Below are 20,658 nucleotides of genomic sequence, written 5' to 3' on the forward strand. Positions count from 1 at the left end.
ATCTTCTTCTAGTCAAACTCACAACCTCTGTATGCCTGAACGAGGCAAGTTTGCATTTGCCAGTCAAACACTGCGAGTGTGTGTAAAGAGAGAAAAGCATTCAAGTAGTCTGAAATGTGTGTTTGACTGTTATTACTCAAAAAAAAAAAAAAAAAAAAGCACACATACTTTTTTATTTATTTATTTTTTTCTGAGCACTTTCTCTAGAAGAACTACAATGGCAGTTTGGTTAAAGTAAAGTCGGTTAAAGCTTTGCACTTCAGATCACTAGGTCATGAGATTAAAATGTCGGCACCGACACTAAAAGGGTACCTGAGGAAGGGGCTTAACTCTTAACTGCACAGTTGTAATAACTCTCGAATGTACGCCACTTTGGATAAAAGCATCAGCCGAAAGAGCAACTTGATCATGGAACCATATGTGGTTCATCTCCCAAATGTTGTCACAATGTCGGAAGCGCATAATTGTGTAGAATGTCTCTGTACGCTGTTGCATTGAACCCACAAAGCAAGGTCCAAATTTGAGTGAAAGAACTCAAGTGATTGGCAGAAGACCTGAACTTAACCCCACTAAACATCTTTCAAATGAATCAGACTCTATCCTACATAAAAAAAAAAAACACAACCAAAAAAACAATGGAAATTCTTCCCAGAGGAATGGAAAGGGAAGTGTATGTTCAAAAAGCACATCTGGGTGTGAAGGTGATATTTTGTATAACTTGCAGATGAGTCTAGATGATTAGCTGATGGGATTTGCTCTTTGCATTGTCTAGTTTTAAGGCTCTGATGAACCAGTGAGTATGGTTTCGGTTCACCCCCACCCTCCCCTGAGTGTGTGTTGAGGTCAATATTACTGTATCCTGACTGGGCTGAAGTTTGAATGGGAAGTTGAAGACAGACTGATCTCATGTTTCGCTTCAATTAATCTGTATAGAATGTCTTTCAGGCAGGGTTTAGGTGTGTGTCTATATGTGTTGAGAGAGAGAGAGTGATTTGCTTCTGTTAAGCATAGTACATTAGCTTCTCTATCCTCTCTCCACAAGCTTCTGGGTGATGTGTGTGCACATTTTGCTGGAGGAAAGCAGGGGCAAGAGGGTTAATCAGTCAAACCTGGGCTCTGACTCCTCAGGGAACATGGCTCTGCTGATACCGTTAACCTGGTGCTCATGATGCTACCGTGTTTCTTTGTGTCTTTCACATCTACTATTCTGATTTATCTCTCATGCATTCTTATTTATTCCTTATTTACTCTTCCTGTCCTTCATTGGTTTTCTGCTAGCTTCCTGCTTTATATGGCGTTATAATGGTGTTATATGGCGTTATGATGATAAACTTTATATCACTTAGGCTGTCTATTATCAGTGTTTTAGTTAAACTGGATATATCAGGAGTTCTTGACACCCAATCAAAAAGTTACAATGGCAGATGGTGGATATGTGGTAAAGCAATTATATCCTAGACTGCCGTTCAGTATTCCAATCTAAAAGGTCGGTAAGTGATTATTAAAGTTCTGACTGCAATATAAACACATTTTATTCATAAAATTGTGCAATAGGAAATCCCTATCGGGAGATCATCATTCAAGTTCTGGTGATTGGACATGTTTACCAACAATAAAGATATTGCTGTTAAGATATTATAGTTCATTCTCAATCGTTCGCCTTTTTTTTTTTAAGCCGTTCTATCGTTTTCTTCATACACAGTGTTTGTTCTTTTCCAGGTTTGTCACTGATTGGCATTTTTAACATACAAAAAAGAGAGAGCAGTAAAGAGATTTGGATGGGAGAAGAGGAGAGAGTTTATGAGGAACACTCACTAACAACATAACATTGTGTGTTAATTGGCCCAGTGTGTGTGTGTGTTGGGGGGGGAGGTTGGTGGTGTTGGGTTTGAACACCACCATAGCTCCTTATTTTGCACCCTGCACTGGGGCCTCTGCACATCAGAGTGCCTTTTCCTTTCATTTTGTCTTTCTTCCTTTCCTCCATCTCTCCATCCAACCCCCTCTCACCCCCGAGCCATATGGGACACACCCAGACGCGCTTTCATGTGGTGTGTTTCCCCTCTTCAGTATAGACGCCTCAATATACACATAGCCACATCCACTAAGATGGAGAGATGCACCTCTGACTTCCACATGTTCCACAGACTGGCACCTGGAACCCATCAGAGATGGCAATTAATTCAAAGAAACATTTAGTAAAATAAACACCCTGCAGCTTTGTCAATGGCCACACATACAGTAGCCGGCCTGTAGCCTGATTTCATTTTTTTTGCTGAGACTGTAGAAACACTGACTGGAAACAAAGGCCAGCAGGCCAGAAAGACAATTTAAGCTGTCAACTAAACTGTGTGCATCTAGATGAGGAGAAGAAGTCAGGAGAACCTCTAAACAGTCAATTTTCATTGCCATTTGTGGCTTTGGGTTTGCTCTGTGGACTAGAGAGTGACACTCCCTCAGCAATAATACTCTCTCAAACAGGCTTGGTTTCACTTTGTTCCATAACTCATATAACCAAACTTGGTTTAAGTCTTTTTTATATCCACTGTGCTGTAGAGCACTTAGAAATAGAGCTCTATTTAAAGCCAGTATAATGGGTGAGCTATACTGGGAGCCAGAAGCTGGGCATAGACTACAATTTGTTCACTTGAAAACAAAGTAAAATTCAAATATGATTTGAACCATTTGATAGTTTACTGTGTCACTAAGAGAAACTCACTCTTTGGGTTACACTCATATTGGGATGAATCTGACTTTTTCAGCCATATGTGGTTTCTCCCCAAAATGTAACCACAAGATAGACACAATCGGACAGGATGTTTTTGGATGCGGTAGCATCATAATTTCACTTGAACTAGGAAACCCAAACCCATTCCAGCGTGATAATGCTGCAACTCAAGCTCAATGAAGATAGAGTTTATATCGGTTGTAGTGAAGATCATGAGCGGCCTGCTATAGAGCTCTGACCTCAACCCTATTGAACACCTTTGGGATTAATTTTAACGCTGACTGCACCCCAGGTTTTCTCACCCTACTTCAGTATCTGGCTTTACGAAATACCCTTGTGGCTGAATGAGCACAAATCTCTACAATCACAACCGAACTCTAATGGAACATCTTCCCAGAAGAGTGGAGGTTACTATAACAGTAAAAGGAGACTGAATGTGGAATGAGATGTTCATAAAGCATATCTTAAGGTCGGTAAACTTTTGTGCATATAGTGTACGTTTCATGATGCCTTGTGAGCAGTAAAACAAATAGCATGATTCCTTGATAATGCTGGAACTATATGTTATATTAACTTTTTTCTCTTAAATCGACTGTTGAATATCCCGCCTTACTTCCTTCATCATGGCATGTTTAATGCACCTGTGCCTGACATGCTTAAATTCCTGTATTTATTATTTAATATTCACAAACTTTACATAATATTTGAACTTGTTCCTAGTATTTGCAGTTCTGATGGCCACTTTGTTTCTGCTCAGGCTATCAGAGTGCAGTATTTTCCTGTACTTCCTGCTCGTATATGGGAAATGCGCTTTGTTTTGATTTGGTTTTTGCATCGCGGGTGCTGAAACTTATCTCCTATATTTTTGAGCACCGTTGTGCTTGGGGGAGGAAACCACAACACAGAGAGATCATAGATATTTTTCACAGTATTCTTTCCATGAAAATATACACACGTTCACACACGGAGGAATGTCAAGGTCTCAGTGAGTCATGTTGCTATTGGGGCCAAGGCTGTCTGACATTCCCTCTGTTTCTGTAGCACTTTTCTATAGAACACAGCTCCTTTCATTGCCTCGCTTTTTCTGTCTTTCTGCACTCCATCATGTCTGTGGCACTCGGGGGCACTTGGTCACAGTGATGAAGAGTGCTTGTGGAAGTTGACGGCTCGATGTAGCCATGTTCTAGTGAACCACTCTGCGTAGGTTTTGTGTTACACTGAGGTATGTAGTCAGTGTGTAGGTAAATATTGCAGTAATCCCTCTGCTGTGGGAAAACTGTGCAGCCTAATTGTCGATAAGCTTGTATCAGTTTGTGCATTGGGATGGGCATTATTTATGAAGCCTGCCATATTGCAATTTCTGGTGAACTCCTCGAGCAACAGAATACTGAATGAAGGGTGTTTGCCTGAGGGGTAAATGATGGATGGATGGTTGGATAGCAGGAGCTGGGGAGGGTTTCTCTGTTACTAATTCAACAAAGTGAGACCACAGGCATTCGGGGTCATCTAGACACCATGGTGCCATTCAGCTGAAATCTCTTCAACTTGAGTCCCTCCCCATATGCCTGGAACTTTCAGTGTTCTTGACAGTACTAAACTTAAGGATGTGACAGAGTAAGTGAGTGTGACGTAAACAGTGTGTGTGTGTGTGTGTGTGTGTGTGTGTGTGTGTGTGTGTGTGTGTGTGTGTGTGTGTGTGTGTGTGTGTGTGTGTGTGTGTGTGTGTGTGTGTGTGTGTGTGTGCGCTATTGCAGAGAACCTTTATTAGCTTAATTAGAGGGACAAGCAATGGAGGGGCAATTGAAGTTCTATGTTTTACTATTAGGAGGCCTAGGACCAAAAGTGCTTAACACTCCATTGAGTGCCCTCTTTGTCTTCTTCTTTTCCTCCTTCTTCTTCTTCTTCTTCTTTTTCAGGCTATACAAGTGTTCAAAAACCTGTTAACATCAAATTTCTTTTTCAGCTTTCTCAAAATCTGTTCTATTTCTTTGTGTTTATTTGTTGAAGACTATAGAAATGTTGAAAAAACAAATTTGTGATTTGTGAAACGGATTCTTCATGTCTGCTTAAACTAAATGCTTGGCCTCCATGAATTGAGCTTATTTATGTATTTCTTAACAGACAAATTCGTACAGTTTCATATGTGGTAATCTGTGAACGAAATCTGCCATTTTTTTTCCATGTTTAAATTCTCGCAGTGTGATCACCGGCAGTGAATAGTATAGAATAAAAGTTTGTTTTACAGCTAAGTGGTTCAACATCTGATCACCTGAATTACCTGGAATTTATGGTGTGATTTTTTTATTTTTTTTGTCATTTGATGATTTAGTTCCACTAAATCCACACGTTATTCAGTGGTACAAAAACAAATTAAACCATAGTGGTTATTCAATGAAGAGAAATTACTGGTAGCTGTGGTTTAGTGTTTCAAGTTCAGAATTCAGTTGAATTTTTTCATTTGATGCATAAACAAAGAAGCACAGCAGGAATCAGCTTGAGGATTTTTAAATATGCTGTTGTATTTTTAAACCCAAACCAAACATGCTTTACAGAGATACATACATAAAGTATTTTTGATAAAGCACACTATGATACAGTTATTATAAAATGTAATGAACTGTTATTTTGATAACTTTTTTTTTTTTTTTTTTTAAGGTAAATAAATAAAAATGAAATGCTTAAGAGCTGTAAATGTGGCAGGATCAATTAGTTTGAGTAGTCTGTGGAAAAAGTTCCCAGTTTTAGTGTTTTGAGTAAAATTTCCACTTGGAGAAATGAACTGTGAAAAGGAGTGACAGTGCTTTGAAGTAATACAACAAGTCTGAAGTCCACATTCATATATAATAAGAATGACTGTGGTACAGGAACACCATGCTGGACTGAGCATCGGTCTTCTTTCTCTAGGTGTCTGTACATCTGCACAGCAATTAAAAGGGCTTGGTCTTTTTAGTTTTTGGTTTAGAATATTTTGGCCGGAAGATAAGGGGCCCTTCCTTAGCAACCACGTGTCTCCCTAGATAGTGCGGGCATCACCGTGGCAACCTGCCCGGTGGGGGTCACCGTGGTCAGGTCTTAATTCCCCATTCCTTCTTTCTGTCTGAGGGAGACTCTTTATTGGTGTGTGTGGGAGGGTGTGTGTGGGTGTGTGTGTGTGTGTGTGTGTGTGCCTCATCCATCCATGCATGCAGCTAGGCATCACGGTGATAGCAGTTGCTATATGTGTGTGTATTCATGTGCATTGAATTGCAGTCCAGTCCAGTCCTGTGTGTGTGTGTGTGTGTGTGTGTGTGTGTGTGTGTGTGTGTGTGTGTGTGTGTGTGTGTGTGTGTGTGTGTGTGTGTGTGTGTGTGTGTGTGTGTGTGTATTTGTGGAAATCGAGTGGATAAGTGGTCACGGTCATGCCTGTGAGAGGGATCTGTTTTTGGGGCCTCAGGAAGAGGAGGAGCCCCTATTCAGGTATGCTTCTGAAGTGTGCCAGAGACTGTGTGTATATATGTGTGTGTGCGTTTATAGATGGTTACTTTTGTTGGTAGTTTTGCACAGAAAATGGACAGAATAAGAAGCACTTTGCTTTTAAGTTGTGTTTGTATCATGAACAAAAAAATTACTTACAGTGGCAGCGACCATGACTTTTTGTTTTTGACAGTCAGGCTTGTAGAAAAATACGAGTTCTCGGATTGACGTGGTGTAATTTGTGTACATTCACCTAAGAGGTAGCATGTAATCTGTCTGATTGTTTTTCGTCAGGCACCATTAGTAGTAGAGCAGTGCGGTTTTCTTGTTCCCCTGAAAGAATGATGGAGCACAAATTCCTCTTTCGTTTGTCCATCATGTGTTGCTATCAGTTCTGCATACCTGTTCCATTCATTCATCAGTTAACAGCTGTAATGCAGATGTCCTAATGATATATGTGACTTCAAACATTTGTGTCTGTGACTTTGTATGTATGTGTGCTTTGTTATTGTATCGGTCTGTCTATGTGTCTATCACTGTCTTATCTGTGTGTGTCTGTCTGTCTGATTGCCTGTGTGTGTGTGTGTGTGTGTGTGTGTGTGTGTGTGTGTGTGTGTGTGTGTGTGTGTGTGTGTGTGTGTGTTACTTAGCCTAACGCAGCAGGTTTTACCCTGTCCTTCTGACCCGTGCAGATTTGGCAGGGCAGGAATGCACTGCCGCTGGGAGGAATGTGCCCTTTTTTGTGCAGTAGTTCAACCACATTCAGAATCTCCAACTCGTATTCACCGAACCTCAAATCACCCCAACATGCACACCACACACACTCATAAGAAAATGAAAGAACAAAGTTGGTAGACTGAAGTTTATACTCCTCTTTCTTATGCTTTTTAAATAACAGACACACACACACACACACACACACACACACACACACACACACACACACACACACACATGCACAAAAACAGTGGGTTCCCTGCTCAGTTGACTAATCATTGTAATAAGTTTTCTCAACCTATAAATCGTTTTTGGGGGGAGAAAAAAGGACTTGCATCTAGATGATGAACTGTCCGGTTTGTAAAGAACTTTATTGCTGATCTCATCAAGGGAGAAATAGTTTGGACTTTCAGACACTGCTGCGCACGACTTAGTTCGTTATACAGCTATAAGAGCTATAATCTCCCCCCTAACCTTTCTTAAAATTTGTTTAATTCCCATTCTTTGCTCCGATTTCTGATGCAAACAAGCGCGTCATGCCACACTGATTCCAATTTGACTGTTGTATGTAGAGAAATCCCAAAGTGAATTGAATTCAAGTCAAGTCAAGAAGCTTTTATTGTCATCTCAACCATATATAGCTGACTCAGTACACAGTGAAATGAAACTACATTTCTTTAGGAAACTGAATTAAACAACATGGAGCTACGTCACACAACGTAGAGCTACATAACAGAACACTGAGCTAAGGGCTAAAAGTAAGTGTCCTCGCCACATAAAGTGCAAGACAAAAAAACAGTGCATACAGATAGTACAAAACAGGACCGTGCAGACAAAATAGCACCGAGCAGTATACCTTCTGTATAATATGTTATACAGTACAATGTGCCAAATAAGAGGACTGTACAATCCAATTCAAAGTGTTCTTGAATTGAATTGAAAAAGGTGACTGGGTTTGCTTTAGAGCATCTCAGACATCATGTTTTAATTCTTAGTGTCTAAAATATTTTTGCTCAACCGTTCTCTCATTTTGAAAGACCTCACAAGTTTCTGATTTTCTCTTTCTCTCTCTTTTTCTCTATGCGTGTGTGGACATCGCTGTGCGCATCATCTCTCCTGTCACGGCTTTGCTGAACACAGGTAAGTGTTTTCTATGTTTCTAACTATTATAATTGTCCCTCAGGCTCTTAAACTCTGCCGTAAAGCCACGCAGGTTGTGCAGGATGCTTCCACAGATTTGACATATTGTAAATGCATGCAAATGTTCCCAGGGTTATTCTGCAGGTCATTCATTTGTAGCACTCGTGTGTTAAAAAGTGGTAAAAAGTCCAAGTGTAGTAAATGGTGCATTTTGATAGTTATGCTGAGGTCTGATTATGTGTCTCAAGGAAAAAGGAGGAAACTGTGGTGTGGTTGTGTGAAGGGAATGGCACCGTTCAGCTCGATGGAGAATGAAGCTCAGCTAAATTAACAACCCGGCCGCATCTTTAACCCGTTTTTGAATTAGACCACACAGGGAGGAAGTGCGGTATCTCCTTACACTGGGCTGATTTGGGAGGAGTACACATCTACAATCCGGACTGTAGTGGTGTTCAGGTTGGATATGATTTCTGAGGATTTCTGGACATAAATTCATCTGGGGTTTTTTGTTGTTGTTGTTGTTGGGAAGAAAACCACAACAAGGATCTGCAGCAGCCGTGATCACAGGCTGAGTAACTCAGGCTAAAAAATCTAAACATGGTGAAAAAAACAGTGATCTGTTGGTCTGGTGAATTCCAGTTTCTGCAGCGACATGCAGATGGGAGGGTCTAAATTGGGTGTTAACAGCACAAACTCAGATCAAACCTTCTGTCAACCAGTGGCTGTGTAACATTGTGGGGAATGTTTTCTAACACACATTAGGCCCTTTATTACCGGCTGAGCATTGTTTGCATGCCACAGCCAGTCTGATTATTCCTGCGGACCACATGAATCTTTTTATAGCCATAATTTGATAAACATCTAAAGGCAACATTTGGCAAAGTCATCTCAAAGCTGCTTCTGTGAACATGTCAATGAGTGGACACTTGACTATAAAACATTGAACATTTGCCATTATAATAACCTCCATAATAACCTTTCTCTTTTAGGAAGATGTTCCACTAGATATTGGAGTGTGGTTGTGTCTATTTGTTCTTATTCAACCACTAAGAAATCCGGTACTGATGTAGATGAGGTGAGGTGAGGTAGTCATGCTGGAACTGCTCAAAGTCCAAGTGATACAATTGTGCGCCTCAAAGTTGGAAGGAATCACATATGGCTGGAAAGTCAGGTGTCCCAGTACTTTTGTCCATATAATTTATTTATATTTACAATTGATACAGTTACCTGAATCAATAATGAAAATTAAAAAACACTTTTTTATTTATTCTTTTTATATTTCTCTGTTCAATTATTTTATATATACAGTGGGTACGGAAAGTATTCAGACCCCCTTAAATTTTTCACTTTTTGTTATATTGCAGCCATTTGCTAAAATCATTTAAGTTAATTTATTTTCCTCATGAATGTACACATAGCACCCCATACTGACAGAAAAACACAGAATTGTTTACCTTTTTGCAGATTTATTAAAAAAGAAAAACTGAAATATCACATGGTCCTAAGTATTCAGACCCTTTGCTGTGACACTCATATATTTAACTTAGCTGCTATACATTTCTTCTGATCATCCTTGAGATGGTTCTACACCTTCATTTGAGTCCAGAAGTTTTTGATTATACTGATTGGACTTGATTAGGAAAGCCACACACCTGTTTATATAAGACCTTACAAATCACAATGCATGTCAGAGCAAATGAGAATCATTAAGGTCAAAGGAACTGCCTGAAGAGCTCAGAGACAGAATTGTGGCAAGGCACAGATCTGGCCAAGGTTCCAAAAAGATTTCTGCTGCACTTAAGGTTCCTAAGAGCACAGTGGCCTCCATAATCCTCAAATGGAAGACGTTTGGGACGACCAGAACCATTCCTAGAGCTGGCCGTCCGGCCAAACTGAGCTATCGGGGGAGAAGAGCCTTGGTGAGAGAGGTAAAGAAGAAACCAAAGATCACTGTGGCTGAGCTCTAGAGATGCAGTCAGGAGATGGGAGAAAGTTGTAGAAAGTCAACCATCACTGCAGCCCTCCACCAGTCGGAGCTTTATGGCAGAGTGGCCCGACGGAAGCCTCTCCTCAGTGTAGGACACATGAAAACCCGCATGGAGTTCTCCAAGATGGTGAGAAATAAGATTCTCTGGTCTGATGAGACCAAGATAGAACTTTTTGGCCTTAATTCTAAGCGGTATGTGTGGAGAAAACCAGTCACTGCTCATCACCTGTCCAATACAGTCTCAACAGTGAAGCATGGTGGTGGCAGCATCATGCTGTGGGGGTGTTTTTCAGCTGCAGGGATAGGATGACTGGTTGCAATCAAGGGAAAGATGAATGCGGCCAAGTACAGGGATATCCTGGACGAAAACCTTCTCCAGAGTGCTCTGGACCTCAGACTGGGCCGAAGGTTTACCTTCCAACAAGACAATGACCCTAAGCACACAGCTAAAATAACGAAGGAGTGGCTTCACAACAACTCCGTGACTGTTCTTGAATGGCCCAGCCAGAGCCCTGACTTAAACCCAATTGAGCATCTCTGGAGAGACCTAAAAATGGCTGTCCACCAACGTTTACCATCCAACCTGACAGAACTGGAGAGGATCTGCAAGGAGGAATGGCAGAGGATCCCTGAATCCAGGTGTGAAAGACTTGTTGCATCTTTCCCAAAAAGACTCCTGGCTGTATTAGATCAAAAGGGGGCTTCTACTAAATACTGAGCAAAGGGTCTGAATACTTAGGACCATGTGATATTTCAGTTTTTCTTTTTTAATAAATCTGCAACAATGTCAACAATTCTGTGTTTTTCTGTCAATATAGGGTGCTATGTGTACATTCATGAGGAAAATAAATGAACTTAAATGATTTTAGCAAATGGCTGCAAAATAAAAAAGAGTGAAAAATTTAAGGGGGTCTGAATACTTTCCGTACCCACTGTATATATGTATATATATATAAGCTCAAATACCACTGACTGACTCACTCATTAATCACGAAATCTCAAAAACCACTGCACGGATTGCAATGAAATTTGGAACATACCTTCCTCTTGGGTCTTAGGTGCTCACTAAGAAAGGGTTTTGAAAAATTCGCCCTGCATCGCGGCTAACTCGCGAAAAACGCGATTTCTCACGCATTGTAAACTCTTCGAAATAACAGTACGGATCCTCATGAAACTTACTACATTGTTTCTTATTAGATGTTAGATGCACGATAAAAATTATTTTCAAAGTAGTTTGCCCTGTATCGGTACTACAAAGGGGTAGTACGTTATTTGTTGACGTTACGTTCTGATCTCTGATCATACAGTCCTGCTCAGTGCTTACTGCTTATTGCCATATTGCTTAGCGTTCTGCCTTCCGTAGCGAAGCACGGGTACTTTCCGCTAGTATATATATATATATATATATATATATATATATATATATATATATATATATATATATATATATATATATATATATATATATATATATATATATATATATTAAGCTAATATTTTATTCTGTTCTATTATTTATATTTACTGTATAAAAAAAGTGCAATGCCACTTTATTTATTCTTTTTATATTTTCCTGTTTAATTATTATATATATCTATATATTATATTCTGTTAAATTATTATTATTTTTATATATATATATATATATATATATATATATATATATATATATATATATATATATATATATATATATATATATAATTTTTTATTTATTTATTTTTTTTAAAGTGCAATACCATTTTATTTATTTATTATATATTTTCTTATTTTGTTTTATGCACAACTGCTTCTGCCACCAAAACACATTCCAAAGAATTTAATTGAAGACGTACTTGGCAATAAGGCTCTTTCTGATTCTGATTTCCTCCTGGGAATCTGGTTTTCTCCTTCTTTTCTCTGTCTAACTGCTTTTGGTTTGGGAAAAAAGGGGAAAATGTAGTTGACATGATTGAAAATGAGTAAAATTACCCTAAATCTGTAATCACATTGATTTTGATATCAGTTCAGTTCTGATGTGAAATAGTTGCCGACACTCCTCAGTTCAGTGCGAAGGATTAACGCCGTGGTGACGTGTAAGCCGTGAACACAGCTCGGCTGAGGGAGAGGAATGTCCTCGAAACTGGATATAGAATGAGAGCTGTGTGAATGACCTCAGGGTTTGGGTTAGGTGTGGGAAAAACCACACTTATAAAAGAAAGACAAATGTGCATGTGTAACGGCCTCTGTCTTCACATGCTTTCTAAAAGACAACATTGGGGAAAAAAATAATAATTTTTGCGCTTTTTCTCGTCTGATTCAGTTCTCTTTAGTACTCCCATGTCTACTGTACATGCTGTAATGTATCTGCTTGAGGTCCTGCTGGAATAGCGGTTAGTCTGAGTGTGTGTGTGTGTGTGTGTGTGTGTGTGTGTGCGCGCGGAGGGGGGGTGGGGGTGGGGGAGGGGATCTTTATGTGAAATAGAAGCTGTGTCAAACACACAGCAGCCCTTCAGACCGGACTTTCCCTTTTTCGTCTTCTCTCAGTTATTACCTATAATACATTACAGGTCATGCTGCCCTGTGGCGAGTGAAATAGATCTGTCTCACTTCTCTCTTTCTTTCTTTTCTTTTTCATTGTTGTCGGTTCGCTTCATATATTTCTTCTCACCACAGCAGATCCATATATTACATAATACTTTTTCACCAAATAAACATCTTTTTCAACACTCGGGAGCTGAAGCGTCACAGAGCTACTCCTGTCATGTTCGTGTGTGTGTGTGTGTGTGTGTGTGTGTGTGTGTGTGTGTGTGTGAGATAGGTATTTGGGCAGATCTCTTTAAAACAGTCTTATTACAGTGTAGTTTCAGATGTAGTTGATGTAAAAAGATGTATATCAGGGATCCAGTCTTTAGGAGAACATACAGTAGTAATCCTGTATTTTATTTGCTTTCCGCTCTTGACGTGTAGTGGTCTGTAACACACACGCACACACACGCACACACAAGCACACACACATGCACACATTATAAATTATATTAGAAAATCATCAATCACAGAATTACTCCATCCCTCAGGGTGAAACTTGTTGTAGCACAGCGTAAACATAAACACATTAGTGTTCTGTTATTGGAGAAGCTCAAACACACACTAGGGGTCGTGTGTGTGTGTGTGTGTGTGTGTGTGTGTGTGTGTGTGGCTCAGGTTTAAGATAGTGGCTCTAATGTGGCCTTTTGCTGATTAAAGCTCATGGTGGGAGCCCCCTTTAAACTTCCCTCTCTCTCAGCGAACAAAGAGACCATTTTCAAGAGAGTGAGAGATGAAAACAGAGAGGGAGGAAATGGAAAACTAGAGCTGCTACTCAAAGTTGGTGGAAATGCGTGGGCAATGTGCAGCTCTGACCTTTGTTAGTGTGCACGTGTTTGCTTGTGGACATGTAATGTTATGTTCTTATGTTTAGCTTTAGTGATATATTGTAGTCTCTCGCTCCCTCTTTCTCCTCGTTGACTCACTTTATGATGCACACTGTAAAAACTCCACTGCCTTCTGAAGCTGATTGTGGAGTGTTATAGATCTTGAATCATTGCTAGGCAAAGTCTAGACGATTTCTTTCCGTGACCTTGAAGTTTTAGAAGATGAGATAGAAATAGTTTATACACTCACCTGGTGTCTGGCTGCTTTTTTTCCTCTCTCCTGTTTATCAGGTAGTGTTGTATCTGTGATCCAAAACAGGACAGAAATGTCTTATGGTATATATCAGGGCTGCAGCTATTGATTATTTTAGTAATCGAGTATTAAACTGGTTATTCCATCGATTAATCAAGCAATTGGATAAAAAGTACTTTTTTGTTTTTAAAAAAAAACAATACTAAATATACAAGAGAAAATAAGATGGGTCTCTTAAAATGAACAAGTAATTTGTTTCCTTTTAGGAAAAATGTAAATTTTTCTTGCTGAAATTGCATACAAAGAATATCTGAAAACTAAACCCATTTAATGCAATCGATTTCCATAATACATCAAAATACAAACACAAAATATTGAAATAAAAAAATGTTAAATTTAAATATAAAAATCTATTCCATATTACTTGAATAAATGTAAACGCACTGTATGGAGTTTTCTTTATGTTTTAGTTTGAGATGATCCCTGACCATGGAAACTTTCTGTTGTGTTCTTTGGGATGAATCTTCTAATAATGGTCCGTTGGGAAACACAGCTCTCCATGTGCTTTTTTTTGTATTTAAATTACTCGAGTTATTGAGGAATCATTTCAGCAAAAGAATGAAGAGGTGTAACTTATGCTGAAATAAGTAGAACAGTTAAGTCGAACAAATCTTTAGGAAATTAAATCAATGTAAAACACTCTGTGTTACCCAAATGGGGTCTAATATATGTACACTATTGAATTACATTTTTCCATTTCCATTTCTTTTTTAAAATTTTTTTTTTATGAATTTAATTGATTACTCAATTTAATCAGTATAGTAAAAAAAAAAGTGTATTGCATTCATTCATTTTGTTCCATTTTATTTTTATTATTTAATTTATATTATTACATATTATTTTATATATTATTTAACCAAGCGGGCATTTTAATAAAAATTGGTAAAAATTTTTTTTTACTGTTTACATGTTGAACTGTGTCAAAAATGCAAATATAAACTTTCTTTCGGCTTCTCCTGTTAGGGGTTGCCACAGCGGATCATCTGCATGTTTGATTTGGCACATGTTTTTACGCTGGATTCCCTTCCTAACGCAACCCTCCCCATTTATCCGGGCTTGGGACCGGCACTGAGAGTGGCTGGGGTTGGTTCCCTGACCGGGGATCGAACCCGGGCCGCAGCGGTGAGAGCGCCGCATCCTAACCGCTAGACCACTAGGGACCCTATCAAATATATAAATACAAAATCATAAAAAAAAAAAATAAATAAATAAATAAAAATAAATTTCAAATGACTCTTAGAAAAAGGTAAAACATACTGTACAGTGCTTTCTTTATGTTTTAGTTTGAAATAATCCCAAACTTTGAGTTTAGCGGGTGGTGCGTCAGTAATAATGGTCCGTTGGGAAACACAATGCTCCTTGTGTAGTTAAATGGGCTAAACGAAGCAAACAGACTGGATCTGGCAACATTTCAAATAGGGGGTTAAATGGGCCGGGAAGAATCTGCTGGAAATGTTACTGAACCCCGGGCTGTGTGTGCGAGTGAAAGAGAATCAAAAAGAGGCTTCTGGGTATCGAGTTTCTAAACACAGCCATAAATGGACAGATGTTTTGTAGAGTTAATTCACACTGTTTAGCTCCTGTATGTTTGAGTGTGATGTTTGAAAGGCTGCTGTTCAGGCCTGAGTGCTGAGTTGTAGGACTGTGAGTGTGATGGATATCAGCTGCTCTTCACTGTTTAGATGCTGACTACATGCATCTGGGATCATGAAGCAGTAAATGATTTTGGTCGTTTTGCATTTTACGTGTGTGTGTGTGTGTGTGTGTGTGTGTGTGTGTGTGTGTGTGTGTGTGTGTGTGTGTGTGTGTGTGTGTGTGTGTGTGTGTGTGTGTGTGTGTGTGTGTGTGTGTGTGTGTGTCGGACTGTGCGTAATGTAACAGACAGTTTGCAGCTGTAGCAGGCAGAGGGACGGCCGCGTGTCAGCCACTCTTTTGTCAGGTTAACAGACGGTTGCCATGTGTCTGGCTGATCAGCATAACACGAGCCAGACACGATGGCCTGACCCCCCTCCTCGCTTCTCGCTTTTGCCCTTTCTCTCGATTGTTTTCTCTCTTGCTTTCACCTCCTCCTAAATCAGACACTAATGGCCCTGTAGAGAAAAGAAGCGTATGGGATGCTGACAGAGAGATCGAGAGCATGTCTGCGCCCTGGCCTTGCCTCGTGTGCTGTCTGTGGTGCTTATTTAGAAGCGGGAGACCAGGCAGTGAATTAGGAAGTCTCGGACCACCACAACGCACATAGGCAGCTATTACTCTTGTTTTTTTTTTTCTCTTTTATTATGTTTATAAGGGGGTGACAGTTTCTTCACAGTTTCTCTCTCTCTTTGTACAGCTTGTGGCATTGTAGTCCATGCAGAGACCCCTGTGTGACCATTAGACAAAGATAAAAGACTCTGTGGTTAAATTGTTTTCAAATACACTAAATGGCCAAAAGTATTGGGACACCTGAATTTTCCAGTAATATGTTGTTCTGGCAAAGTGAGAGGCGCATAATTGTCTTATTGTAAGGATGTCTTTGAATGCAGTAACATTTAGTTTTCCCTTCACCTCCCTTCAAACTAGGAGACCCAAACCTGTTCCAGCATGACAATACCCCTGTGCACAAAACCAGCTTTCTCAGTTTACATGGTTTGAAGAGGAAGACCTTAAACGGCCTGTTATAGAGCTCTGAACTCAGCGTCAATACCTGACTTTATTAACGCCCTTGTGGTTTAATAAACACAAATCTCCATAATCTAGTGGAAGATCTTCCCAAAAGAATGGAGGTTATAATAACAGAGAATGGGGCTGAATGTGGACTCTGATGTTTAAAAAGCTTACAGGACTTTTATAGCCGGGTGTCCACAAACATTTGTCCATATTTTGAATCCTATATTGTATATTATCCATAATGAAGAAATTCTAAACTCAGGACTAGGTCAAACTCACGACAAAATCAAACTCGGGACTAGATCAAATTTAAGATTAGGTCAAACTCAGGACTGGATCAAACTCAGGACTAGATCAAACTCAGGATTAGATCAAACTCAGGATTAGATCAAATTTAGGACTAGGTCAAACTCAGGACTAGGTCAAACTCTGGACTAGGTCGAATTTAGGACATGATCAAACTCAGGACAAGGTGCTATGACCATGTAATACCGATTGTGTTATACATTCAGTTATAATACATTTTTCATAGTTTAGAAGCCAAAGAATATTTATACACAATATATATCTTATGTTTAATATATGTGCATTTGTATTCATTGTAAAGTGACAACAGTGGATTTTGCAATTTAACTGGCTTTTGACTTTTTTATTTTTAATTTGTCTTCATTCTTTCCCAAATAAAACGTACATTAGCTGATAGACGAAAACGTACATTTGTTAATGAATCAATGAGCACATAAACAGCAACAAACATACAACAAATCCGTATATCATGAAAAATTAAGGAAGGATACAGCTAACATTTTACATCAAAAACTGATTGATTTAGTTTATTCGTTGAACGCTGGATAAATATTCTCCCTCCTCATGTTGTGCAGCTGTAGCACAGGAAGATTAGTGAGATCATGCTGGATTTGTCTGTGTGTGGTCAACCGTTGTGAACTCTTCACAGAACCGTTAGGATTTTAGGCAGGCAGCCAGAGACACTGGCGACGGATGGTTAAAACGTGCAGAATTCTCTGCCAGTTTCTTACACCTCCTTCTCTTTTTCCTCAAAGTCTCCCTGGGGATGCCAGGTCTGTTAATACTCTACTATAAAAGAAATCCCTCTGCTTGGATACAGGGTCGTGCTTTTCTCAGCTGCGGGGCGATCGTACAAATATAACGACTTGAAATAAAAGTTAAGGGGAAAAGTCCACAGATTTAGATTAGAATCTTTGTTTTAAAATGTCAAACATTACCATCACTGACTGTTTATTATGAAGCTTTAAGGACCTTAATTTGAAATGTGTAGTTACCTCCTATTGGAAATCAATTTTTGAAAGTTATATATGCACGCCACTTTTTTTCCTGTAATTTATACATTTTCAGTAAGCACTTTATTCCTGGTCAGGGCTGAAGCACTTATCTCAGGTAAAAAGCTGCCTATGAGGTGGGATCACACACTGGATATAGGACTCCATTCATCATCATAGGGCACCATGGAACACACACCAGCATACACACACACATGTTCAGGAGTAATGGCTAGTCCTCTCACTGGCAGGTGTTTGGGGGAGGAACCAGAAAACATGCACTGAAACAGGAATGTATCTCAGGATATATTCTGTAGCTCTCATAGCTCATGTCCGTAAGGGAGGATAGGGATAAAACCGAACCTCTTGCTTTAGCGCCACAGATCTGCTCAGTAACATTAACACTTCTCCCTCTGGTCTGTGTCAGAATTCTAAAGTTATGCAGGAGGAAAAAAGTCTCTACTTCTTCACTGGTTTTCTGTAAATCGATTCATAAATCGCTGTACTTAATGTTCTCTGCTCAGCACTAACTGCTTTATAGCCGCAGTATATCCACTCTATGAACAAAAGTATTGGGACACAGCATTTTTCCAGCCATATGACTTTCTTTCCGAAACTGTCATCACAAAGTTGAAGGCACACGGTTGTATAGGATGTGCTAGAATAACAATTTCCCTTCACTTAAACTATGAGACCCAACCCTGGTCCAGCACGGCAATTCCCCTGTGCACAAAGCCAGCTCCATGAAGATGTGCTTTTTATAGTTTGGAGTGAAAAATCTCCTGTTTTCGATTCCTGACCTCAAACCCATTAAACGCCTTCGGGATGAATAATAACACTGACTGCACCCCGGGCCTTCTCACCTCACTTAATCAGTGCCTGTCTTTACTAACACCCTTGTGTCTGAATGAGCACAAATCTCAACAAGCACACTCCAAAATCTATCTACACCTTCCCAGAAGAATGGAGGGAATTAGAAGAGAAAATTGCGACTAAATGTGGAATGCGATGCTCAAAAACACATGCCGTACTTATGACCAGGTGTCCGGATTTTTCTGGGGCAAATTTATATTTATATATGAATAAAATATATTCATATACTGTATGTATCTTAGTATTTGTATACATTCTTTCTCAATTGTCGCACTACAGGATTTGTAAACTATCTCACTAATGGTATTTATTGAAACAAGCAATTTATTCACTTCACACATACATTTTTTTTTTATAGTAATAGACAAATTTATAATTATTTTTTTTTTTGCATCATCTCATGGTGTATCCTGCGGAAACTCTGTGTGAGTGTGCAGTATGAGTGTGTGTGTTATTAGTTCTGCCTGGCTGCACTAAACTCCTCTGATTGTGTTCGCGCAAAAGACGGATCTGTGAGAAAAGCCGCCCTGCCGTCATTCCACAGCAATGCGCTCACTCGGATGAACCGGCATTCTGGCTGGAAGGAAAAGGCTCAGGGCATTTCCTGTACACACAAACACACACACACACTTTTACACATCCTCACACACACTATGAACACAAACACTGTTAGCATTACAGTATAAAACCATACACTACATTATGGTATACTTCCCTGTTAAACATGTCCAAGTATGAAGTGTTCTGCATGTCTTTTTTTTTTTTTTTTACTTTTTATAATTTTCTTAGGCAAAAAGTAGAGAAATTTGAAAAGTTTAGAAACTCCGCTTATCGTCATCATGACCTGTTTAAAACTGTGATTTATTGCGTTCTATGGTTATTGGTATTGGGGTCTGAGACGAGCAATTTATCTGTAGGCATTGTTGCAGTTCACACATCAGTCGATGGCACGATTTGGAACAATTAATTCTTCAATAAGTTCAATTAATAGAACTCTTTTACAAGGGCGATTAATTATCGTTCGCAGATGTTTGTTTTTTTTATGTGTGCAGGCACGTCAAAACATGACAAAAACCAAGCAAATTAAAGTACAGTGCACAGAGTTGTGTGACTCTGACGTTCCTACAGGCTGCTACAGGCAGTCACCATGTGGTTATACATATTTAGAGACAGTGAAGACTCTATCTGTTTTGTGTAATGTTCTTCTGTGTGCAATGCAACACGTACACCAGTGAACACTAACATCATAGCCAGCACAAACGCAGCACAGAGATATAGTTTGTCAGTATTGTATTGCTTTTCGCCATCCTTTCGTACATTACGTTAGCTGCTACTGTTCAACCTGGTCAGTTGGGTTTCATTAACATTAGTCCTTCACAGATTTGTATTATATTTCCAACAATTTTAATCCTCTATACTATCCCAGCCACATTAATAGAAACACCTGTCCATTTGCTGATTCATCCGTTTTGGTGTTTGTACTGATCCCAGTGAATTTGACCTTGGACATGGTTGGTGTGACCAGACAGACTGGTTTGAGAGAATGGTTTAGAAAATGATTGTCTTCCAGTCTTCAGATTGTCCTCATGCATAATAGTCAGAGTTCATGCATTTAGGATTGAAAAACAAATAACAGCCAATAAGCTGCAGCTTTGTAGGCAGGAAAGGAGTGCTGGTGAGAGGGCCAGACTGGTTTTAGCCGACAGGAACAGTCAAGGAACACACAACCTTGTGCCTGTCCACCTCTGAAGTAAGGCACTGTATATCTGCATTGTTTAGGTTTTGTGACTAGGCATCATGATGGACTGGTGGCTTCATGTCACTCTGTAGCTTATAGCTATCGGTTGTCTCTAATCTTAATACAGATCTTATGGATATTCTCTACAAAACAGGTGCGGCATCCATAGTTCCTGAGTCATCTATATGAATAAACAATTTGTCTATTCATTTTGCGTATGAATGTACTTTTATAATTCTAGCTAACTGGGAATCTTGTCCAGCAACATGCCATATATACAAACCACCGTCCCGTCCTCAGTTCATAGGGGTTGGAGCTAAATCACACACAAACCCAACTGCCATATTATGTAAGTTTCGGGTGGAACATA

General features: G+C 39.4%; 1 protein-coding gene across 4 annotated transcripts in view; it reads left to right on the forward strand.

Moving 5' to 3' along the window:
• The window catches only part of nhsl1b (NHS-like 1b), a 106,070-nt gene that overhangs the window by 21,759 nt on the left and 63,653 nt on the right, over positions 1 to 20,658 (forward strand). Inside the window, exon 1 of one of the 4 annotated variants that reach the window (XM_083562218.1) lies at positions 6,112 to 6,184. The exons of the other annotated variants lie outside the window; for them this stretch is intronic. Coding sequence (XP_083418344.1) covers positions 6,127 to 6,184 — 58 coding nt within the window. The 5' untranslated portion in view covers positions 6,112 to 6,126. Of the gene's footprint in view, positions 1 to 6,111; positions 6,185 to 20,658 lie in introns of those variants that run through there. 4 annotated transcript variants of the gene reach the window in all.

The sequence above is a fragment of the Silurus aristotelis genome (assembly GCF_946808225.1).
Source record: "Silurus aristotelis genome assembly, chromosome: 15".
Lineage (NCBI taxonomy): Eukaryota > Metazoa > Chordata > Actinopteri > Siluriformes > Siluridae > Silurus > Silurus aristotelis.